Source organism: Cyrtonyx montezumae, unplaced genomic scaffold (genome assembly GCF_038088225.1).
Source record: "Cyrtonyx montezumae isolate F1298 unplaced genomic scaffold, pur_monq_1.0 scaffold_44, whole genome shotgun sequence".
In the NCBI taxonomy this organism is placed as follows: Eukaryota; Metazoa; Chordata; class Aves; order Galliformes; family Odontophoridae; genus Cyrtonyx; species Cyrtonyx montezumae.
Window position 1 is genome coordinate 418,382 of NW_027072050.1, and position 24,414 is coordinate 442,795.

A 24,414-nucleotide genomic window follows, 5' to 3' on the forward strand; every position below is an offset into this window, starting at 1 on the left:
AGCAGTGCTGCGTGAGGGGCATTTCTGCACTGTCAGTGACAGAGGACATCTGCTTCCTGCAGAGCGGTCACATTCACACCCACGGGGAGGGGGAGAGGCGCGGGCAGAGCAGTGCCCTTTGGGTGGGCAGAGGAATGGCTCCGGATCAGCTCTACCCCTCAGGTCTCTGAAGGAGGACCTGGAGCTCCCAGTGCAGCGCACCACTGACCCAGGAGGTGTTCAGCTCTGTGCTCAGCACACACATGGCACTGCCCTTTACCACAGCCCTGCTGCATCCGCCGATGCGCACTGCTACCGGCATCTCTCCGCTGACAGGATCAGTTTGAGAGGGTGGCAATGGGCACAGCCCCTGTCCTCCTCACCCACAGGCTGTGATGGGCTCTGGGCTCCAGCCCTGTTCCTCCTTGCCTGCAAGCAGCGATGGGATGGGGGTTTGGGGTCCTCCTCCACACGCTGGCAGCAATGGGCTCCAGACGCATTTCTCTTCAACCCAGGGCACTGATGGGCTCTGGTTTCCAGGTCCCCCTTCTCCTCAGCTGAGGGCAGCGATGGGCACAGTCCCTCTCCTCCTTGCACTCAGGCAGTGATGGGCTCCAGGCTCAAGGTCCTTTCCCTCCTCACCAACAGGCAGCAATGGGCTCTGAGCTCCAGACCCTCGTCAACCAAGGACAGCGATGGCACAGCCCCTCTCCTCCTCACCCACAGCAGCGACAGGCTCAGGGTTCTCCCCCTCCCCACCCTCTGGCGGCGATGTGCTCCAGGCTCCAAGCCCCCTTCCTCCTCAGCCAAGGGCAGCGATGGGCTCCGGGCTCGAGGTCCTTCTTCTCTTTGCCCACAGGCAGTGATGGGTGCCGGGCACAGCCCCTCTCCTCCTTGTTCACAGGCACTGGTGGGGTCCAGGCCCCCTCCTCCTCACTCGCAGCCAGCGATGGGCTCTGAGCTCAGGGTCCTTGTCCTCCTCGCCCGCGGGCAGCGATGGGTCCCGGGCTCCATGTCCCCCCGCCTCTTACCCACGGCCCCCCCTCCCCGCCCGCGGGCATCGCGGCGCTCCGCGCCGCTCCCCGCAGTCCCTCGCGCTCAGTCCGATCCGCGGCCATTTCCGGCGCCGCCCCGCACAGCCGCGCGCTCCCCGTGCGCGCTCCCGCCGCTCTCCCGCACGAACCCGCTTCCACCCCCCCCCGCCCCGCGGATCCGCGCGGCACCGCCGGGCCCTCCCGGGGGCGCCCACCTCGGCGCGGCGCCCCTCCCCCCGCGGTTCGCGGCCGCCGCGGGACGGACAGTCCGGCGGACCAATGAGACGCGGGGCACGTGCGCGCGGCGGCCAATGGCGCTCGGCGGGCGGGGGCGGGGGGGCGTGTCCGGCGGCGCTGCGAGCGGCTTGTTGTGCGCGCTGCGGAGCCGTTCGCCTCCCGCTGCAGGGCCGCGCCGAACCGCAGCGAGGTGAGAGCGGGCCGGGCCGGGCCGGGGAGCGGCGTCCGCGGAGCTCCCGGCGCTCCCGAGCGGGGACAGAACGCGGCGGAACGGGGGCGGCGGGGATCCAGGCGGCGAGGCCTAGGCTCGGGCCTGCGGGGGAGAGCCGGGCCTGCGGGGGGAGGGGCCCGGGGCGGGCGGGGCGGCGGATGGGGCGCGGGGGGCGGGGCGGTGCGGGGCCGCGCGTGTGCCGTGGCAGCGGGAGCTGTGCGGGCCCCGCTCGGTTCCAACGGTTCCGCAGCTCCGCTCCGTGCGGTTGCGTTGCTCCGCTCGCGAGAGCGCCGCGTTCCGTCCGTCCGTCCCTCGCGTGGGGCGGCGATGCGGGGACGGCCGCGGTTCCCGCGGAGCGGTTGCGTTCTGCCGTCCGTTGAGGAGCGCCGAGCGGGCTCCTCCCGCCGATGTGCGGCTCTGCGTCCGTCTGCGCAGCCCCGAAGCGCGGAGATCGGTGCGGAAACTGAGCTGAAGCTGCGGTTTGTTGCGTGGAAGTAAATTGTGCTCTGTGTGTGGGTGCGCGCACACCTCTGCTGTTCTGTTTTCTGTTGTATTAGCGGCGGTGGTTTCGCTTTGGGCCTCGAGCCCTTCCGCCTCTGAGCGCCGCTGTACGAGCGCTGCGTGGATGTGGGTAAAGGAGCGTTGTGAGGCGAGTCTGGTCCGCAGAGGACGTGAGGAAGTGCCCCTTGGAGGCACGGAGGTGTAAAGTGTGGAAGCGCGGTGAGAGGTGATCGGTAATAGCTGCTGCTGGTGGTGGAGGAGAGATCTTTGTTGTTGGAATTGAGAGGAACCGTTGGCACCTTCAGTGCAGCCAAGCCGACGGGGAGGGGAAGAGGAAGCGGGTTCATCTCAGGATCTCAAAGCACAGAAAGAAATCGATAGAAACGTGATAAAGGTGAATGCTCGGAGGGACCAGCACGGAGGCAGCACTGATTCCATGCATGGACGGAAGGAGTTTACACGTCAGCGTGAGAGGGTTCAGCACCGCACGTGGATTAGTGGAGTTTGGTTGGAAGGGAATCCTCGCCGTGCTTACAGGCAGCTCCAAAATAACAAAGGCTCCATCCCCTGGAAGTGGGGCAGGCACTGCAAGATATGTCAGAGGGCAGAGGGAGGGATTTGTGTGCAGGATACCGAGCAGCTCCTGTGGGTGCTGGGGGAAAGGCAGAGGGATCTGGCTCAGGAGAGGGGGAGCAGCGTTCTGGTGGTGGAGCATTAGGGAATTTCTCTGTTCTTTTGTTTCCTTCTGGAGGCACACAGGCCTGGTGCTGCTGATCTGCATCTTATGGTGATCTCCAGGGGGATGTGTTGTTCTGCCTCATATCTGGATTGAACTCCTGCTTCTCAGTGCTGTCCCTTGGCTGCAAAGGAAGCTCTGTCGTGTCAGGGCTTTGCTGGACTGATGTTGGAAGTGACTTTCCTTGTTGGCTGGGGGCTGGTGGGAGCTCACCGTGCTCGGCTTTGCCTTTGGCTGTGTGTGGCACTGCCTCTGGCATACACTGAGCTTCTCAGCCCCTCTGAATCCACCCCACACAGCTGTAGGGCTCTGCTTGGCACTGCCCCTGGCATAGCAGAGTCCTTCCTGTATTTCAGATGTGGTCTCCAAGGAAGCCTTCCCAGTTGCCTCGCTACTGAGCGGTGCCCAGTCCAGACAGCAGTTTCTCGTTGGCCTCTGAGCTCCCCATGGCTTGCTGGGGGGGGGAACTGGGAGAGGCATGTCAACAAGCATTGCCCCTCTCCTAAAGAAGAAGGAGGAAAGCTCTTTGTGCAGCTCTGGAGTTCTCCTTGAACCTTCTTGAGATCCTCGAGGTCAGCCGGTGCCTCTAAGGGCCAACCCTTGTCTGTATTCAAATCTGTGAGCCCAGCGGTGGCCTCGTGCTTCGGTGGACCCATGGATGAAGGGAGGGTGCAGCAAACCACTGAGCCCTTTCTGTCAGAGCAGGAAAATCCTCCCTGAGGGCATTCCTGTGTCGGCCTGGTTTGTAAGTTTGCCTTCTTAGCAAACTTCTGATCCAGCAGTGCCCTGGGCAGTGTGTGTTTATTGCAGAGGGATCGAGGTGGTGAGCGTGGCAGGCTGTGTGATGCAGCGATCTCAAGCTGGCAGCCACTTTTCAAAGCACTGTCACTTCTGCTTAGTGCCACGTGCGAGTCTGGGAGCTCCAAGCTTGGCAAAAATGCCTTTCAGCAACTTAGAAACCATCTCAGCCACCTGGCTTCGTGGCTGCAGTGAGGCGGACAAGGAAGGTTTGGGTGCTGTGGTGCCACAGGTTATGAGCCTGTGCCAACATGGTTCTGGCACAGCTGGAAGGGGACCTGTGCTCACTGATTCAGCTTTGCAGCACAACTGAAACAGCCTGACACTTCTCACAGAGGTGAGGAGTGTATTGCTTGGCCTTTGCAGCTTCTCCCCTTGCTGTCCTCTCCTTTGCTGTTAGCTCCTGCATTTATCTCACTGCAGAGGAAGCAGCTTAGAACTGCGGATGCAGCATAACCATTTCCCTCTGCTGCCACGGAGCAGGTGCTTGTTCTGGGGGGGGATAGGGGGCTTGATGCTGTTGGCACTTGAGACATAGAAATGTGGGGCTTGGAGGCTTCTCGGTGGGATGAGCAGCGAGGACCCTTCTTCAAGCATCCTCACCAGACAGAGAGTTTGGTCTCAGTGTGTTTCAAATGTACACAAGTGTAGTGGTGGTTTGTTCCCAAACAGTGTACAGTTGTTGGTGTGTTTTTTTTTCCATGAAGACCATTGACTTTCACAAGAAGTGTGAAGCAAACACTCAGCGTGACTCAACAGATATAGGAGGATGGACTGAAAGTCTCTCTTCCATGACATTATTCCCTCTCTGGATGTGGGATTTCTGATGTGGGGAACCCAGTCCTTAGCCCTGCTGCTGTGACCACTTGGCTTTATAGGAAAGAACTGTGGGAGCTGTGCAGCGTGGCACGTGGTGCCCTGAAATGCTGCTTCTGGGAATGTCAACAGAAATAGTTTTGTTTTTCAAGTGGGGAAAAATATGCGTGGTTGAAACAATTGTTCATTGTCTGAAGTAAACACTCCAACTGTGTCAGGTGCACAAAGCAGGGCTCGTTCCTACACGGACTTATTTATTTGGGGTTTCTCTCTTTGCAGATACATTATAAGATGTCTAATGGTTATGAAGATCACATGGCTGAAGATTGCAGAGATGACATCGGCAGAACAAATCTAATTGTGAACTACCTCCCCCAGAACATGACACAAGATGAGCTGCGGAGTCTATTCAGCAGTATTGGCGAAGTTGAGTCTGCAAAGCTTATTCGGGACAAAGTTGCAGGTATGACATGAGGGCAATGGATTGTAACTGGATGGAGCCTCCACTGCGTGCTGGTCTGAAGGAATGCCTTAATATTGCTGTCTGTGTAGTCCAGGCACTGGTGTGAATCCATAGTGCCCGATGCATGGTGCTTAATCCTGCAGGATGCTTGGGGCCAAATGCAGAATCTTTCTGTGCAATTAACTGTGATTCCTAAACTTGAGCACTGGGATGCATACGTATTCCAAGCAGTCTGCGTCTGATCCCTGGCATGCCTATTTTTCCTGCGGTCTGGGCTTTTTTGGCACTGATTTCCTTGTCTATCAGGAAGTGAGTTCGGAATATAGATGATACAAGTGTGTGTGTGTCAATAAGAAGACACGTGGTGTGTGTCTGAAACGCTGCTGTGAGCTTGCTGTTCCTCAGGCATTGCACTTGTAAGCCCTTTAAGTGGGGTTGGTGGTCATTGCTTTAAAAGCAATGAGAGTATTTCATCAGTGAAACACATGTGTCTGTGGAGCAGATCGCAGCTGGCTCCTGTGTGGTTGCAGGAGCTTTTTGCATGCACTGTCAGGGTGCTTTAACCCTCGCACTGTTCATCTGTGTGTGTGAACTCAGGTGATCTGTTCAGAGCTCACAGAACCTTTGGTGCAGTGGGAGATGGCAGCAGCTCTTGCTGCAGATGAAGGAGTGCTGGTGCTGCTTGCTTGCTGTGTGTGCAGCTCGTGGTGTGTGGGTGCTGTGCTGTGGGGTTTTCTGTTGCACACACTCGGTCTTTCAGAACATAATACTGATTTTGATCGTTATCTGATCCATATCAAATGGACTTTATCTATTAAACCATAAAAACCACAGGGAAGTGGGTGAAATGCGTGAGAGTTCTTGCATTGCCCTCGCTGACTTTGTTATGCTCTTGGGAGTAGAATTGAGAACTGGTTAACAGGAAATGTGAAATGGATTTTTCCCAATGGCCTCTCCAGTGTCTGCGTGCTCGTCTGAAAGCAGTGCTGGGTTCCAGCTTCACCCAGTGGTGCTGTATAGAAATATGTGCTTGGGGACGGCGTGAGTGAAATCCTTGTGAGGCAGTGGTGTGAAATGCAGTTTCCTTAGAGCACCTGAGCTTTCAGCTGGGTGCTGATGTGCAGCTTGAGGTGCTTAGGAGCAGAGGCTGTTTTGGAAGCTGTTCTGCAAGGAAACAGTGCTGCTTGGGGGAATGTTATGAAGGCTTTCATCGTATGGCAGCTGCCCTATACCTCATGCTGCCCAGCAAGGCCAGGTCTGTGTGCAGGGGTTGGGGGGGACTTGCAGCAGGGTTCTGCTTCCCTGCTTTTAGCTGACCCTGCAGAGCTCCATGGCAGAGGAGCAGAAGCACAGAGCAAAGCACGTGGCCCCGTGGCCGGGCAAGTGTGCAGGTTGTAATGCTGGCACAGGGGGTGGTGGGGCAGGGAGGGTGGGGGAGGTAACCTCGTGTTCTGTGGGAATCAAACTGCAGGGTAGCTGCCTTCGTTGCCTGTTCTGTTAATGGCAGTGTTTGGGTTTGATGCTTATTTTTCACCAGACAGTGGCTGATCTGTATTTTTTTTCCCCTCAATTTTCTATTAACGAAACACGTAGGGCAGAAAGTTCCTTCTGCATGATTGATTGCAGTTGTTAATGATTTAGTGAACTCAACTCAGCCTCCTGTAGAGCTGTTGCAGATCAATGCCTGGTTGCTGGAAGCATGGACGAACGTTTGCTTTGTTGGTCAAGCTGGGGTGACTTCATTTTTATCTCTGCAGTAACCATAAAGAGAAGCACTCTTCCAGCTCTCACTGATGGCAGCAGTGAGGTGTTGGTGTCTGCGTTCTCCAGTTTGTCCACCACATTCTGAAGTGATTCCTGGCCTGGGTTTGCTTTGGCTGTGAAGATTGGGTCGGCATCTGTGCTCCTGGGTGCTGCGGCCAAACCTCGCACTGCTGCTCGCTGGGCTCGTGTTTGAGCTGAACTCTGCATCCAGGATTTTCGTACAAAGGAAACACACAGGGTGTTGCTCTCCCTGTCAGACTTGAAGGCTAGCACCGGCTCAGAGCCCCAGGGAAATGTTAGAAGGTCACTTCCCAATATAGTGTGGCACAGTGTCAAGTCTGAGATGTTGCTTTTTGCTGTTGTGTCTCCCAGCCTTTTTTAGTTATCGCTGAGGCCTGCAAGTTGCCACTGACCCAGTTCAGCTGGGGACCTCTTTGTGAAGCTGAGGGCAAGGACAAGCCCGAGGTTCGTCTGGTCTTTCTGTACTGATGAGGCTGTGAGGTCCTGGTGCTGACTTCAGATGTGCTGGTCCCAAAGCTGCACTCTGTGCTGATACCTACCCAGCAACGTGTGCTGCCATGGCTCTACAGAGGAAGTGTCCCATCTTCTGCATCAAGGGTGCTTGGCTGACATACCAGGACATCCAGATGCTGGGTTTCCAGTCTGCTGTGCTGTGCTGCAGTGCTCTTACCGGGGAACCCTGAGCCATTCCCCCTCGTTCTGCAGCTGCACTGAATCCCGGAGCTAAAAATTAACGTCCTGTGAGCATCCATTTATTTCAACCTTCCCTTCCCTTGCAGGATTGCTGACACTCGCAAAGCTGACAGCCCTAGGGCTTTGGAACAGTTGGGTTAAACTTTTCCCACAGCTCCCCGTGGTGGGATCTGTTCTGTGCTCGTGGCACTGTGCTCCTATGGGGGTACCCAGTGTGTGCCACTCCATAGCAGCACTCTGATGACTGTCAGTGTGGCTGCAGGAGGAAGCATCACATTCCTCACTCCATTCCTGGAGCCTTACACTGCTCGAGGAGGGAATGATGCATCCACTTGAATAAAGGATGTGATCCTTCAGACTGTATGAGACCTATACCTGTCAGCTGCCAGAATCTGGCCGTGTCGTGCATACACCACGAGGAGATGGCTTCCTTGCAGGTCTGGAGCTCACGCACCTGGGTCAGCAGCTCAGGACAAAGCTCTCCCTCTGCCGTTGCTGGGAAGGTGTGGAGCAGAGTGGGCACCCCGAGCTGACTCGTTGATCACAGCTCCTGCACTGCCGATGTTAACCCGTTGCTTGCCGGCTCTAGGAGGCTGGAATTACAGGAGCCAGAGTGCGTGTTCCTTTTCATTGCATCTCCTCAGGAAGACCCTCTCATGGAAATGATGCAACCCCGACCAGCAGCGGACAGCTCTGTCCCTCTGAGCTCTTAAAGCATGGAGGGAAGGAAGGCGTTACCGCGCCGACAGGCAGCACATCGCTGTAGCTCGTGTGATGGGATGACTGCTCGTGCTGCTGTCACTTGCTGTTCCTTTCCAGACTACTAACAGCATTCTTAAATATTCTCGTCTCCTGGAAAGCATTCAAGTATTCTGTTTGCCTGAAATTGTTCCCTTCTGCATGGGAAACGACCACAGCATCGTGCAGTTCTTGTCACTCTAACGAGTACACCGTTACCCTGGGTTTTTTAAGACAAATCTTTGATTCTCTTGGAGCTGTGTGCATGTGCTTGGAGACACTGATTGCTCATCATCGTGCACAGGCACGTGATGTCAGAAAAGCCCATGCTGTTGTGCTGCTCACTGTATGAAGTGCTCTGCTTTACCAAAGTGGGCATCTTCCTTTGCCCTTCTACTTTTCCCTCACCAGCCCACCAGAATGAGCCACACTGTGAAACCTCTAATTGTGCTCTCGTGTTTCCTAGCATGTTTGTAGATGGAGTTATTGCCCTGCAGCATCTTGGAGTGCTTTAGTTCTCTTCCAAAGAAGCAGCACCATGTTTCTGCAGGAAAAACCATCTTGTGCATCTGATGGTCTGAGTGCTTGGTGAGGCTTGCAGGGAAAAAAGCCCTTATTTAAAATGTTTGTTCTTAATGGATTAGGGGTAGGGGATGTTTTTCAGACTCGGTTTATGGAATAATCAGTACTGAACGGTCAGGTTTCCATTCCAGCAACCGATGATTGAACAAGATCTGCCCTAAAACTTAAGGAATTTCTCTTTCACAATACGTTTTTAGGATTTAGAGCTGTTGTTCTCAGTGCAGAAGGTCAGAACTTCCAACGCTGTGGTGATGGAGGCATCCCTGGAGCTGTCTCTTGGATCTGGGATGAAGTCCTGGCTCACGCTGAGTCAGCATTATGCTTTGTGACGTTTTGATGTGGAGTGTATGTTTGAGTTGCTGAAGTCAAGCTGAGTGGCAGCTGCTGCTCTTCCCATGTTCACAGACCCAGCCTTTCTGTCAGAAGCGTGGCTGGGTGCAGGCATCCCATGCTGGCACTCCCACTCGTGTCTCTTGACTGCTCACATGTCCCCAGAAGACTTGTACCATGACTTTCCTGGAACCATGATGCCAATCAACCTGAGTGGCTCTCTTGGTTTCTCTTGAAGATGGTTTGCTGACTTGCTCTTCTTGCAAGTCTCAACCTCCGTTCAGCTTTGACTCTCCTGACTGGTCTGTTTCCAATCCTCGTTCTCATCCAGGCCCTTGCTTTTTCCATCTCCTGCATGCTGCTTGTTTGCATGGCAGCTCTGCCACAAATTCCCTGCTCAGCCTTGTAGCTCTGACTGCTGACGCTTCCAGTTGTTTTCTCACGTTAGGAAGCCCTGTTCTTGTGGGCTTCACCCAGCAGTGTTCCCAGGCCTTAGCATCCAATGCCACCTTCCAGACCCGATGAGATCATGAGATTCTGGGTATGTGTTTGATAACGCTTGTTTCTGACTAAGCCTCCGGTGCCTGGACTTTGGGATCCAGTTGGCAGCCACGTGCTGGGAAGTGTGAGGTGGTGAAGGAGTGTGGGTGGGCTGAGGGGCTGGTGAGGGTGTCATGTGCTCTGAAACATGTTCCCTTGTTTGTTGTTCCTGCATTATTCCTGGCTGAGGAGCTCTTAGCAGAGCTGTGGAGCTGCCAAGAGTGCTCACAGGTAAATGGGTGTCGTGAAAGTTTGAGTAAAAAGCTGCAGGAATTTGTTCCAAACGCTGCGTTTCTGGTATGTGCTGCAGCCCTTGGAGTCAGGAATCCCCCCAACAGAGAGTAGTCACCTTAGTTAGCAGCAGCTCTGGCTAACGAGTACTGAAGTTGGAACACAGTGTTTCACCCTTAGGGATCTCACTCCCGTGCTTCCTTCTGTGAGCGGCCACTTGTGCTCTTTGTGCCGTCTGCTGCCCCTCTGCAGGTGCCTCATCTGGGTGAGCTGGGTCTGCTGGAGCTGCACAGCCTCCGCTGCCCTGCGGCACAGCTCTGTGCTTAGGTCTGCGTTCCTCTTTGAATTGCTAACTTTGATTTTCTTTAATTAACCAATTTAGTAAGCAGTGGCCACGAACACTTGAAGAAATGAGCTCGACAGTTACAGAGGTAACTTGTGATGTGAAGGTCTGTGTGTGGTGGGGTAGAGGCTGAGGATGAGCTGTGAGCTTTATGCTGTGCAGGCTTCCCTGTGCCTCTGGGTGCATTGCACCACGTGGGTTGTTTCCCTCTCGATTGCTGTTGTTACCAGAGCTCTTTCACATGGGAGTGGATTTCTTCTGAAGGAGGTGGCAGTTCCCAAGTCCTCTTTTTCTTCTCGTTAGCTTAGGGTGCCTACGGGAGTCCAAATGTGGCAGCACTCTGTTTGAACCTCACAAGGAGCAGCTTGCTTGTAGGTATCAGTTTTACTTCAGAGCGTTGCAGGCTCTGGGCAATGGCAGTCCTGGAGGCGTGGAGTGTGAGAGAAGAGAAATGTTGGGGCTTTTCTGGATGAGAGAAATTCAAGTGCTCAGGTGAGGAGCGTGCTGAGTTCTGCAGTGCACTGCACAGCAGAGTCATGCTGCTCTTTGCTTCTGTGCTTTGGAGGAATCTGGATGGCAGGAGCTGTAAGCCCACCTGGGTGCTGTCATCTGTGCTCATCCTCAGAAGCTGCAGGCTCCCTGGAGTGTTCTGTCACCTCTTTCCTCCAGGTGGCTTTTTGGAACCGCTGTTTTATCTGTGTTCGCTTCTGGCCCTGCCCTCTCTTCTCGTGGGGTGTTGTGCTCAGGTGAAGGCAATAAAGAAAAGCCACGGGAGGATGTGGTCACTGTGTGTAACTGGGGGTTAGGCTCTAGGAGGCGCGAGCACGTTAAGCTGGAGGACAGCATTCCCACAAGAACAAGTGGGTATAAAATAAATAGGGATCAACTCAGAGCCACTTTTAGAAAGGGAGAGCTTTGGAGGGGGATTTCTAGGTTGTGCTTTCAGGTTGGAGGTGCTGGGCTGAAAACCCAGCTGCTTTCCCTGTGAAGTCACTTCTTTAAGGTAAGGCAGTAGCCACGTCGTGACTGCAGGGGTTTGGCCTGGGTGGTTCCTTTTGGTCCCACGTCTCCACGAACACGGTTTCTTGTATATGAGATAAAACAAAAGTAAGTAGCTTAGTCTTCCTTGTCACTGATCTCAAACTGAGCATCAACCCTTAAGCCATCCAAGGCTCTGCAAGAAAGCTGCTGGCCAAGGGACAGCAAATTCCTCCCGTGTTCTGGGAACTGATTACAAGAAAGCAGGAAAGGATGTCTACCTGCCCTGCACTGAGGCCCAGAAGACCAAGGGCAGCCCTGCAGGGCGATGCTGCACCGAGGGGATGCTCAGTGGGATGGCAGGCAGTGCTCAGGCTGCAGCTCACTGCAATAGGCTCCGTGTCCTGGATCTTTTGGGGGCTGTTTCCAGAATCAGGACTGGGTTCTGCTGATGTGGCTTTTGTGACAAACTGTGGCTGGTACCCTGCCTGCCATCTTAGGGGAGCTATCCCTACCTACTCTGTCTGCATGGTGTGTGCTCCCTCTCAGGCTCATCTTTGTTTTCTTAGGTTAGCAGGCTGGGTTCCAGGTGATAAACGAGTTTCTAATTGATAACTAATGTTTTTTCCTTAGGAGGAAAAGCTCTGATAAGCAATTGTGGGCTAACCATCTGTGACTGGGATTTCAGAGCTGTACCTCGTTGCAGTGTGCATTTCCTGTTCCATTTGCCAAAGTTATCAGTAGATCTGTAAAAGAGAAAGCCGCAGAGGACAGCACCCGAGATCTTGTGTTGCGTTTGTTTCCGTGTCAGAGTCAAACCCTGCAGTACCTGGGTGTCAGGAAGCTTTGCTCTGCACTGGTGGAGGTGCTGTTGTGCTTGGTAAGAGAGCAGTGCTGCTCCCACACGAGGGGCCGACGTGGAGTGGATCTGGCATCTTTTAAGAGCAAGTGTAGAAATGAACGGAGCTCTGTTTGTACAGTGAAACGGGCGGTGTGATGTTAACTGGGTTTAGATGAGTTGATGTATTACGTCTCACAACAAAGCAGATGAAGGTGGAAATGTGCCAGGCAGCTCTGCTGTTATGGCATTCTGCAGGTCCGTAGTGACAGACGTTGTGTGCAGCTTCCTTGCATCTCTGGCTGCTCCTGCACCGTTGGGCTCAGGTCCTTCAGAGGACTGATGGTTATTGCTTCCATCTCTGTTGTCTGGTGGAGCCCTTTTCTTCCATTTCTCTGAGGTTTTGTGCTAGCGTGTCACCGTGGACTCATTTTTTTTGTATATTTGGTGTTCTGGAATGAGTGAAAAAAAGCTTCCTTGCCATAAGAGACTGCTGCAGAGCTAAGAGGTGTGTCAGGAAGGGCTGATAGCTAGGACAGCCTGCAGCCTGGAGCTGCTGTAGCACATGGAACAGAGAGATAGCCAATGAAATATCCTTTGCCTGAAATCTTTCAAAGAGTTTTGCATCATTGCTCTCAGATCTTTTCATAAGAGTTATCTCCAAGGCTGCTGTTGATTTCCCGCTTCAGCTCTGCCCTGGTCTGGGGCCCTGGCTGCTCATTATCTCTATGGACATCTGAAGGAATGAGACCTTTTTTCTCTCTTGTGCTCCAAGAGCAAAGGTTGAACCAGAGCACAGAAATATCTCTCGGCGGCTTCTGACCCAGGGGTTCATCACTGACACTTTTTGCTTTCTGCTCTTGAACCGTGGGAGTGCGTACTTGTGCACTTTGTCAGACTTTGCCTTTGTTGTAGCCCATGGAGTTTGCAGTGCTGCTCAGTATCTCAGTCCTGAATTTCCAGCGGATGGATCATCTGTCTGAGATGAGCTGTCCTCCAGTTGTGTCTGAAGCAGATAAGAACCTGGGGGTTCTTTCATGTGATGCCTGCCAACCTCTGTACAACCGAAGCTCTTTGGTGCGTTTAAATACTGGCATGATGGATTATGTTTGACTTCATTTTCCTCATTTGCATTTCCTTTAGTTTTAGTAGTGATAACTTTCTTTTGCAAGGACTGATTGCAAACAATGTGTTCTTCCCTGTAGGACACAGCTTAGGCTATGGTTTTGTGAACTACGTCACCGCAAAAGATGCAGAAAGAGCAATAAACACACTGAACGGCCTCAGACTGCAGTCAAAAACCATCAAGGTAGGATGTGCAGATGACCACAGCATTGCAGTAAGCTTGAAATCAGATTGCTGATTGGTTCTGGAGGTGGGCTGTGCTGCAGATGTGATTCTTCCTTCTGTCCTGGCAGTCGTTCCTGAACTGAAGGAAATTAAAAGGAAAAAAGGTTTGCGTTGTTTGGTGGGGACTACATGCAAGCAGCTGCTGGCAATAAGCTGCTCTCTCCATTTAAATCGACCCTCCTTTATATTTAATTGCAATGATTTGTTTGTTTTAAGGTTTCCTATGCTCGTCCAAGTTCTGAAGTTATCAAGGATGCTAACTTATATATTAGTGGGCTCCCGAGGTCGATGACACAGAAGGATGTAGAAGATATGTTCTCACGCTTTGGGCGCATCATCAATTCCCGTGTGCTCGTGGATCAAACCACAGGTGAGTCGGATCGTGTCGGCTGCGTGGAGCTGAGCTGTGTGGCACCTCTGCTCCCTGCTCAGAGTCTGGTGGTTATGGGAGACAGTTTGGTTTGTTTATGACAAACCATGGCACCTGGTATGGGCCTTTGACACGAGTGAGATGCGCTGCCCTATTCTGATGTGGTCTTGGTTTTGGGTTCTGTTTGTTTTTAAGCATAAGGAATGACGTTGGCTGTTAGGCCCTGTGCTGGGCCGCACCCTGAACTCCTCACTTACTCTGTTTTGTCCACCAGTTGTAGCAGGCTGAGCTGCTGCTTTGCCACATCCCTCCTGCTCTGACATTCAGCGCCATGTGCTCCTGCGTGCACACCCTGTGTTGTGTAGGGCTGCTGTGCACAGGGGGATACCAAACCCCAGGTAGGAACACCAACGTGTTTCCTCCTTCATGCCAATTCAGAACTCACTCACGATTTCTTGATGCTTTAAAACCATCTGAGGTGTTGTAACAATCCTCTGTGGTTACTACGAACCAGAAGAATGAGCTTCAGGCATGAATTACTGCCCATGAGTATTATGGCTTAAAAACAAAACCAAAACCATCACCACCAAAACTTCAGAGGACAAAGAAGTTGCTTTGTTAATCGCTGGAGCTCAGCAGGGACCAAAGTTGACTTGGTGTTTCGATTGTGTTTTCAGTTGTAATTAATTACCTAACAATTTCCAACTGTATGACTGAACAGTTTGCCTTATCCTGTGTCCTGAGTGCTCCATGGTTTTTCCAGCAGCCCATTTGTCACTTGGGAATTTGGAAAGTACTTCTGCAGATACACTCTGTCATAAATAATGAGTGTACTGTAGCAGAATAGAAGATAAATGTGGAATTGCTATAATTAGGTTAATTTATATACGGTAGTATGCTTGTTTATGCCACTAGTTAAGGAGCAGCTTTGATCTCTGTGATGAAAGGACTGCAGTGTGGAGTGGGCAGTGAGTGACTTCTGGTGAGATTCACCTGACTGAATGTGGAAGTCTACCTTGTGTGTGGGTTGCTCTGAAAGTAATGCCTCCTATTTATCTCCACGGAAACAACAGCTGACACAAAGAGCACAATAATGCCATTTGGGGCACACTATAAGCCACAAAATGCTGTTTTTCAGTGTGGTCACCATCGTTAGCTGTATGTTTTCCCAGCTGTGATCACGAGCTGCATGCTGTGCTCATACCGACCTGCAGCAGTGGAGGTGATGTGCTGTTTCACAGCTGCAGTGATGGCATAATTGCTAGGAAGATGTTGCCCACAGAGTCAAGTTTTCATTGATCCAAACAGGCAGAACTCAAAAGCCCCAGGTCTGGGCTGTGTGGTTAGTGAGACCAACCAAGATGGGCAAGGTGCTGCACCGTTCCCATACCTGTATGAGAGGTTGCCATCTGCTCTGGCTGGCTCTGGATGTTGTAGCCTTCATCTTAATTGGCACCACAGTGTAGCTGTCAGAGCTGATGGTTTGTCCCAAAGGACCACTCCTTTCCTACCTCAGAAGGCAGTGCACATCACCTTCCCTGCTGCAGGCTGTGTCTTAAACTTTTTCTTCAATGAGGAAGCACGTGTCACCCTCCAAAGACTGCCAGTTTGACTCTGACTGGTGGTGGTGACAGCTCCTCTTGTCTCGGTAGTGATACAGTCAAAGAAATCCTCGCCTTCAGCCTCTTTGAGTTTGGTTCAGCAGGTTCTGGCAAACTTGCTGTGTGAGCAGTGGTGGGACCCACCTGGCTCAGCCTTTGTGATATCCCAACTCTGCCCCCATTGCTTCCAATGCATTGAAGCCAATATTCAGTTCTGTACACAGTTCCCAGATTCATACAGGTGAGCTGATTGGGATGCTCCTCATTTCATGGTGTGACAGCTGTGTGTGGCTGTCTGGAATGTGGTTTTTCTTTCACATCTCTGTCCCACTGCTGGAACATGTCACCTTGCTGTGGTGGTCTCCAGTAAACACATAGTAAGCATCAGTGAACGTTCATGGGATATGCAAGCAAGAAAATGGAGTTGGAATATTGATGGGAAGGTTCAACCCCTACTGCCATCCCACCAGCATCCACTTCTGAGATTGTGTGCCAACGTCGTGAAATAGGAGGCATCACTTTCGGAGCAACCCTAGTGCCTCCCTCAGAGCTGGTTCCCTCTGCAGGGAACTGCTCCTGAGTGCCTTGATTTGGTCAGGTGGATGGTGCTGTAAAGGTGACTGCAGGTGAGATCTGGACACCAGTCCTCAGGCACTTCCAAGCTGAGCGAGAGAATCCCGTACCTCCAGTTCTAGGGAGAGAAGGATTCGTTTCCCATATGTGCTGTCCGTATGGGTCTGTCTCTCTGAGCCAGTGGTGATCTAGATCACAACTGCAGGTAGAACCAAGAAAGAAGGCACAGAAAGCTTACTACTGGAAGTGTCCCAGGATAGCTGCCCTCCTCCGGCTGCTGATGGAGCCCAGGTAGCTCTGTCCCACTCAGATGCTGCTGAACAGTGAGATGGCATACACTGTCAGTGAGTCTCCCCAGGAGCAATGCTGTTCCTGCTGAGCATCATAGGTTCATTAGGTTGGAAAGGACCTACAAGATCATCTAGTCCAACCATCCTCCTACCACCATCCCTACCCACTGAACTACTAAATCAAATCTTGGGGGACAGCACTGTCTGGCTGTGTCAGCCCAGGACACGCAGCTCCTGACAGGCAGCTGGAGCAGTGCAGGGCTTCAGGGGTGTATTTCAGGCCTTATCATGCACCCATTACTCAGGCTGCTGTTCCCAGGCTGCACACCCCTGTTGGTTCCAGGGTCTGGGCCCAGCTGGGGGCTGTGCTTCTAGGCTCACCTCAGCAGGGGCCATCCTCCAGCTTTCAAAGCTTGATCTGTTCCAAGACACACTCCCTGCTGTGTCTCAGATGAATGCCACTGAATCGAGGGAGAAGCGCAGTGACCCTCAACAACACTAAATTGGATGAGTTGTCATTTACAGAGGTTCTCCCGATGCCCTGAACGTAAACATGCCTCCCCTCACACCATCCTGGGGCACTTGGAGGGGGTGGATTCCCTTTGCTTGCTTGCCATGTCCTCAGGGCTTCATCTCACTGCCTTCCTTCCCTGGCACAGGGGGGATCACGTTCAGTCGTTAGGTACCATTGGGTCATCTGTGAGCTGGAAGCAGCAGTGCAGGTGTTCAGAAGCAAACGTGAGTGCCTCAGCCCCATTCCTGAGCTGAGGGACGTGCCCCACGTTCCCGTTCCGGAGGGTGGAGCAGCTCCTGCTGCAGTCTGCGGGCTGAGCAGCACTGGGAGACTACAAACATTGCAAATTCAGCTCCAGCTCTGCGTTTGCAAATGCTTTCTGGTGATACGTTAATCAAAACCATAACGGGATTTGTGGTTTCTTTCTTTCCCCCTCTTTGTGGGGCTCTTTTTGAGGGGGGGGGGAGTGAATTTCTAACGCTTTTTTTTGTTGTTAATGGGAAATGTCATTCGATGTTCAATTTCACGGAGCTTTACCACGTTGGATTTTCTTTGCTTTTAGCACGTGGGAGCGTGAAGTCGCTGAGGTCGGTAGCGCTGGACCGAGCGTGCTGCTTTGCCTTTGGCTTCTTAATTTTGTGTTCTGTCCCCCAGCTGCCGCTGAACCCGTAGTAGACGTAGACAACTTGAAAGATTCGACTTTAAAAAGGGATTTTTAACCTTTTCATTTTTACTTTGGAGATTATTTTGCGTTTATCCTGAATTTCATTTATTTGTTTTTTTGTTTGTTTGTTGTTTTTTTTTTGTTTGTTTGTTTCTTTGTTGTTTTGTTGTTTTGTTTTGTTTTCTATCGATTTGGTTAAAAGGTTTGTCCAGAGGGGTCGCATTTATCCGGTTTGACAAAAGGTCAGAAGCAGAAGAGGCAATTACAAATTTCAATGGTCACAAACCCCCAGGTTCCTCCGAACCCATCACGGTGAAGTTTGCAGCCAATCCCAACCAGAACAAAAACGTGGCACTGTTGTCTCAGCTGTGTCATTCACCAGCGAGGCGGTTCGGAGGGCCGGTGCATCACCAGGCGCAGAGATTCAGGTAGGTTAGGAGGGATCGTGGCCGCAGTGCGATGTGAACGGATTGCTCCGTGAAAAGGCGATGAGAAGTGAAACCTCACTTGTAAAACCTGTGCTAAAGCCCACGGTGTGAAGGCGCAGACAGCTGCGTGTCGCTGCGGTGCCCGTCTCAACAGATCCCCGTTCTGTAGTCCGTATATCTGAGTGCAGATGTAATTTGGCAGCTTGAATTCGGCTCTGAACCATTGGTTCCAGCAGAGGGGGTGAATTAGTAAATCACAGTGAGCTGGGCAAAGTGTGTCTGATGGAGAGGTTCGGTGGGGTTTCTCCCTCTGTCTCCTCAAGTCCTCGTGAGGTCAGGCCTGCATGCCTTCCTGTGCAACCTGGTCTAGGGAGCTGCTTTGGCAGCGGGGTTGGGCTCTGATCTCTGGAGGTCCCTTCCAACCCCTGTGATTCTGTGACTGTAGGGTCGTGGCAACGTTCCTCTGCTTCTCGAGCTGTGGAAGTGGTTCTGCATTTTTGCCTCTGGGATTTGCTGTAGCTGCTTTGAATTTGAACAGATGGAATTTGGATTTGAGTTGCCTTAGCTGCTTATAGAAGGATGTCTGTGCTCTGGAACGTGCATGATGCTTGCTGTCCTGCAGATGGGACCTTGGCTTTGTTCTGAGGTGTTCCCCATCAGTTTGAGAATGTTCTTGTCCTGCTGAGAATTGACATCTTTCTCATCTGAGCTCAGCAATATCCAGACTGCAAAACACAGGGCAGTCACTGCGTTGTGGTGACCAGAGCAGAGCTGTTAAGAGCCAGGCGCAGTGTCTCCAGCAGGAACAGGACTTCTGTCCTCTGTTACCACTGAGGAAATGCAAGGAAAAAATGCTTTACAATGCAATCGGACACTTGGAGAGAGTGTGGGTGCTCCAAGCCTGCCACCCCTGAGCGATCTGATTCCATTCTGCTGTAGCAGAGCAGGGTTTCTGTGCAGGCACTCCCCAGCTCAGAGGTTTCCTGAAGCTCTGTCCTTCCTGCTGCACTCCCTCTCCTGGGCAGCTCCTGCTCCTGCTGAGTTCACTGCTGGAGGAGGAGTGGAGGATGTTTTGTTGGGTTGGGTGAGTGATGGAGCAGGTCTGGGTTGGGGCTTGCTGCTCTGGGTGGGCAGAGGAGCCAAGGTGAAGCTTCTCCAGTTGATTTGAAGATGAGCTGTCCATTTCTCTTCGTGTCTTGAGTGTGTCCAGAGAGGGGCAATGGAGCTGTGAGGGGTCTGGAGCACAAATGTTAACGGGGAGCTCAGGAGGACCTCGTTGCTCGCTACAGCTGCCTGAAAGGAGGTTGTGAGTGGAGGGAATGGCCTCAGGTTGTGCCAAGGGAGGGTCAGGTTGGATGTGAGGAACAATTTCTTACCCAGAAGAGTGGTCAGGTGTTGGAGTGGGCTGCCCAGGAAGTGGTGGGTCACTGTTCCTGGGGTTGTTCAATGCAGTATTGAGGCACATGGCTCAGTGGGAAATGGTGCCAGGTGGATGGTTGACTGGATGATTGTGGATGTCTTTTCCAGCCTTGGCGATTCTACAGTTCTGTGATTCCTTACAAGTTTGGCCAGGACATTCACCATCCCACAGCCCTTATTTTTTCCCACCCTTGAGCCTAACTGCAGGGGGTTGGAGCTTGATCCTTGAGGTCCCTTCCAACCCAGGCCGTTCTGTGATGCTGAGCATACCAAGTTACAGTGATTCATGCTGTGTTGAAGCTTAGGGGCCATGGCTTGGACCAGGCCTTGTCTGCTTTCTGGAGTATACACAGCCTGATGAAAGGATAAACTTCTCCCAGATAGCTCCCAGACTGTAGAAACAACGCTTGTGTTTGCTGCTCCAGGGGCTGAACACTTCAATTAGCATTTTGATTACACTCCCATCTCGTTCCATCATACAATGGGAGGTAAATCCAGGATTAAGCCTTTAGTATCTCTCATTTGTAATTATTAATTTCCTACAGATATTGCTCAGAGCCTTTCTCAAAGGTTCTGCTCATCCTTTCTAGTTCCTGCACTGTTTGTGGCTTATGGCTCGCGTCAGGGACTGGCCTTCGTGAGGGGTGGATCTCTGTGTTGAACTCCTCAGGAGTCAAGCTCCCGAAGGCTGAGAACTTACACCGCAGTCCCAAACTGCCCCATGTGTGCTTCAGCAGTTCATAATTTTGATGCCAGAGGAATGCTTTTTGGTTTGGGTTTGGTTGGTTTTGATTTCTTCCAAATCTCAATAGTTGTAGGTAAGCTGAAGCACTTCCAGACTTGCTGAGGATTAGAGCTAAAGAATGTAACTTTGGAGGCAGTGTTCTGGCATGTTTAAAATAAACCCTGAAATGCATTGAAGATCTGGAGGTTGGTGGCCCTGCCTGTGGCAGGGGTTTGGGAGTCCCTTCCAACCCAAGCCATTCTATGATCCTATGAGTTAGTCTGTTTTGTAAGAGTTAGCAAAGGGGTATTCGTATAATCTTATAAAACTTCTAAGTTTGACACTGGGACTGTGCCTGAACCTGGTGGGCAGGTTCCCTGATGGGGAGGAAAATCAGGGAGGACAAACAGTAGTGCTTAACAGCTGAGATTAAAAACTATTTGCTAAGACAGAAAAGAAAGGGAAATACTTGTACTATCATCATTACTACTATATGTATATATTACTACCTACAAGCACTGTACAACACAGTGGCTCACCATCCCTACCTTGAGCAGTGCTGCCCCCAGCCAGCTCCCACCAGCTGTACTGGTTTTGTATGATGCCTTGTGGTGTGGGACACCACTCCAACCACTGCAGGTCAGCTGTCCAGGTCCTGTCCCTTTGCTGTCAGCTCAGTGCAGTGCTACTCAGCAACGATCAGATGTTGGTTTGTTGTCTTGGTTTTCTCTCGAATCCGAAACACAGTGCCATACCAGGCACCATGAGAAATGTGAAACCAGGATGCTGTGTCTTAGTCCTGTTTGCCCTTGTCTTTTCAGCAGCCCTCAGTTTGGCCTTCCAGGGTCCGATGGCCATGTGGCCTTCCCCATAAGCCTGGTCCAGCACTGTGCAGGCCCGTTATAGCTCTAGATTTGTTGTCCTCTTGCTTTCAAGCCCCAGCTCCTTTGCTGCACGTGTTCTGGTGGGGTCTTGCTGGCCTGGGGCATGTGGGCCGAGTGGGGCTTTGTAGTAGGCAGGTGCTGCTGGAACCAATGCCACGTGGCTCTGAGCTCAGGAACTTCCTGCTCCCATTCGCAGTGACCCAGGACTGGTGATCTGTTGAGATGAACCTTTTCCTAATAGGAATTAAGATTAGGAGATGATTACTCACACGGAAGAGTTACACAGTTGAAAAGTGTCTGTTGGGTGGAAAAAAAATTATATACAGAAAACTACAAGGATATGAAGCATGCCAACAGAGGAACGTTTTCATATAAACGCACAATAAATGCTCGGTAGATGTCACAGAACTCCATGGGTTAGCGCGTTTCATTCGCGTTCTGCTCCTCTTAACTGCTTTCTCAGTTTTACTGTAGTGCAAGGATTCCCAAACTCGGATGTGCTCGGGGCTGGCCAGCAGTGGCAGCAGCAGTGAGTACGTGCAGCCTGAGCTCAGGGCGGCCACGCCGGCAGCAGGCCGGGCTCCAGGCTGCCAGGAGGGGAGGGCTGTGCCCCTGCAGGCTCCCCCTGGGCCAGGACGGTCTCCTAGCTCAGCTGCCCTGGGAGGTGAGCTCTCCTGGAGAGCCGGGGCTGGGGGAGGGGACTGAGCGGTTCTCCAGTGTGAGTGCACCCACCTGCACACGGCGCTGAGTGTGAGCTGGCTTCCCTGCCCCTGTGTGTGCTGCTGCGGCTCTGCTCCCTGCCCTCCTCACTCACGCTGCCCTAAGCCCTCTCTTCTATATGAAGGCAGCTCCTGTCTATGCACAGGGTGAGGAAAAAGCCAGCGGGGAAGTGTTGGGCGCCGCGTGCTGTGCTCGCTGCCCAGACATGCGTTCCCTGTTTCCTCCAGGTCAGCAGAGAATCAGGATCTGCCACCGCCATGTCCTTGGCAGAGAGCAGCACGTGTACCGCATTTAAGTGGTTTGCATATCACCAGTGGTACACCACAGTTTGAGAACCCCTGGTATAGTATCATTATATTTCTACACTCACGTGGCCTCACATTGTTATGTAATACATGAGCAAAAGGGATCAAACGGAGGTTTTCTGCTTTAACTTTCACATTTCCTGACCTTTGAGCGCTTAGCTGTGCAACCGTAATATTGCATTAAAATGTCCTAAAGCTCTGAATCTCCAGGACAGAGAGCAGAAATAGAAGATTAGAGGAGACTGATGTGTGGGTTATAGGAGAAAAGAAAATAACACAAAGCAAGATATAGCAGAAAATAATTGTTTCCTCTTGCTCAGATGCCAGAGGTTAGATATAAGGAGAGCAGGCAGGTGATTATAAGATACCCAGTTCAGTCAGGTCAGATGAGTTCAGAGTATGGAGCTGGATGAGAAGAGAACCGTAAATACTTGATGCAGAAAACCATGTCCTTTAAAACTTGTTTGCTGTTTTTATGTTTGAAAACCGCTGCATTTAAGAGATGCGCGTACCTGGCATTAAGGAGTGACAAACCATAATGTCAGTTCTGGAGCTAGAAGTGTGGGGCAGCCCAGCTGCTGAGGACAGCCTGGGGGAGCACCAGCATTTCCTTGGCTCTGTGTTTGTTTGATCCACAGAAAAGATTGAAATTAGGACACGCACAAACGCTGCTCCTGAAAGAAACCCTTGGGCTTATGGGGTTCCCAAGATGCTACTGCAGAGCCAAAAAAAAAAAAAGGATATTGGGCGTAACCCCCTGGAGTTGAGGGGGGCTGGGGGCAAGCTGGGCTCCAGGGAGGGGCTGCACAGTGCCCGGTGCTCCAGCAGAGCTGCCCTGAGTAACAAAGGTTGATCCGAGTCCCCTGTGAAGCTGATGGCATAAACTTGCCTTGGAACGGTACCACGGCCTGCCTATCTCTAATTATAGCTCCCTATGGGTATAAGTAAAGCACGTGGAGTACTTAACATTGTCTTTTCTGGCAGCTGTCAATTTGGTTGATTATCGATTTGAATGCGTAAACGTTTCTTTCTGGCGGTTTTGATATCCATGTAGAAAATATTCATTCTCAGTCGCTTCCCGTTCAAGTTGATTTGCTGAATTGAATTGAACTTTTACATGCAATATTGTGCTTTTTATTTGCTAGGTTCTCTCCTATGGGTGTAGATCACATGAGTGGGCTTTCTGGTGTAAATGTTCCAGGAAACGCATCTTCTGGCTGGTGTATCTTCATCTACAACCTTGGTCAAGATGCTGATGAGGGAATCCTCTGGCAGATGTTTGGCCCCTTTGGTGCAGTTACCAATGTGAAAGTTATTCGGGATTTCAACACCAACAAGTGCAAAGGTTTTGGTTTTGTGACCATGACAAACTATGAAGAAGCTGCAATGGCCATAGCAAGTCTTAATGGCTACCGCCTGGGGGACAAAATCTTACAGGTTTCCTTCAAAACCAACAAGTCCCACAAATAACTTGCTCGTGCTTTTTGTATGGAATAGATAATGGAGTGACAGAAGTTGAAACATTTTTGTTAGTGTAAAACTCATTTTGCGCCAATTTTCACAAGTGTTTGTCTTAGTCTAAATGAGAAGTGGAAAAGGTTTTATATTCTGGGATGCAACTGACATGTTCAAATGTTTGAAATCCCACAATGTTAGACCAATTTTAAGTTGCTTTAAGTTATTTCATTTAAAACATGTTAAAAAAAATAATAATAATCCCCTGAAATCTGAAGTAGATTGCATTTAACTAGACCCTCTGGATGGTGGTAAAATTGAAGCATGCTTTCACTTATGAGACTAACATTTGTTCCACTGAATGTTGTCTGCAAAAACTGGAATCTCTTCTAAAAAACTATCAGGCTGAATTAATGGATTTGCTTGTTTCTCATGTTGTTGTTTTTCTCACCCATTCTCCTGACCTCCCTTTCCCCCCAGACTTGCTAGTATGAGAAGTTGAGAAATACTAATGTTTTAGTTGGCAGTCCATTTGTTTTGCTGATTAATATCCATTGCTACATGTCGTTGAGGATTTTGCTTTATAAAGTTGGGGTCTTGTAAGTAGTAGCATGCCAGCATAACTTTTAACACCATTGATGAGGTAAGTTGCACACTGAGCAGTGGCCAAGTTGTCCAATTGAGAGGTTTTAGCAACATTTACTTTTAAAGCCCAACATTTTTTAATAGGAACGGACCAAAGAGTTTCAAAGAAACTCCGGGAAGATTTCAGAGTCAAAATGAAACTCCAAAAAAGTGTGAATATGTGTCGCTACGTTATCAAACTGAATCTCTTCTGTCCAGATATTTAATGCATGGTGCACTACTTCCTGGTACATTATAACGCAGCAAGATACTCGTTTTCAAAGATCATTATAGTCTGAATTCCTTTGGTAGTTCTATTTTGTAAAGAAAAAAAAACCATTTGTAAACATTTGAGCATTGTATTTCTCGCATCCCTTCTAATGAGTGCTAGATTTTTCTATTTTAATAGGATTTTGTTTTGACAACTAGCTTTACTTATTGAACACTCAGCAGAAAAGTACTTACGACTTGCAAGTTAGATATTAACAAAGAAAACCCTTTGATTTGTAGATTTAAAGATTAATCCCCCAAGTTTTCTGCAGACTGCCTTGAAACTTTGAGTTGTTCTGTTTCTGTTAATTTTCTTTTGCTTTTTTGTGTTTTTTGTTTGTTTTTACTTTTGCATTTAAGAACATTAAATTTGATTTTGTTTTGCTCAAA

General features: G+C 50.9%; 1 protein-coding gene across 2 annotated transcripts; it reads left to right on the forward strand.

Annotated features, from left to right (window-relative positions):
* Positions 1-1,354: 1,354 nt before the first annotated feature.
* ELAVL1 (ELAV like RNA binding protein 1) lies at positions 1,355-24,414 on the forward strand. 2 transcript variants are annotated; one of them, XM_065747392.1, is made up of 7 exons: positions 1,355-1,440; positions 4,592-4,775; positions 13,039-13,142; positions 13,400-13,553; positions 17,398-17,623; positions 21,598-21,711; positions 22,821-24,414. In XM_065747392.1, the coding sequence occupies exons 2-7, from the start codon at positions 4,604-4,606 to the stop codon at positions 23,143-23,145; spliced, it is 1,095 nt and encodes a 364-aa protein (XP_065603464.1). In that variant the 5' UTR covers positions 1,355-1,440; positions 4,592-4,603; the 3' UTR covers positions 23,146-24,414. The 2 variants fall into 2 exon arrangements, with proteins under 2 accessions (XP_065603464.1, XP_065603465.1); XM_065747393.1 differs by lacking the exon at positions 21,598-21,711.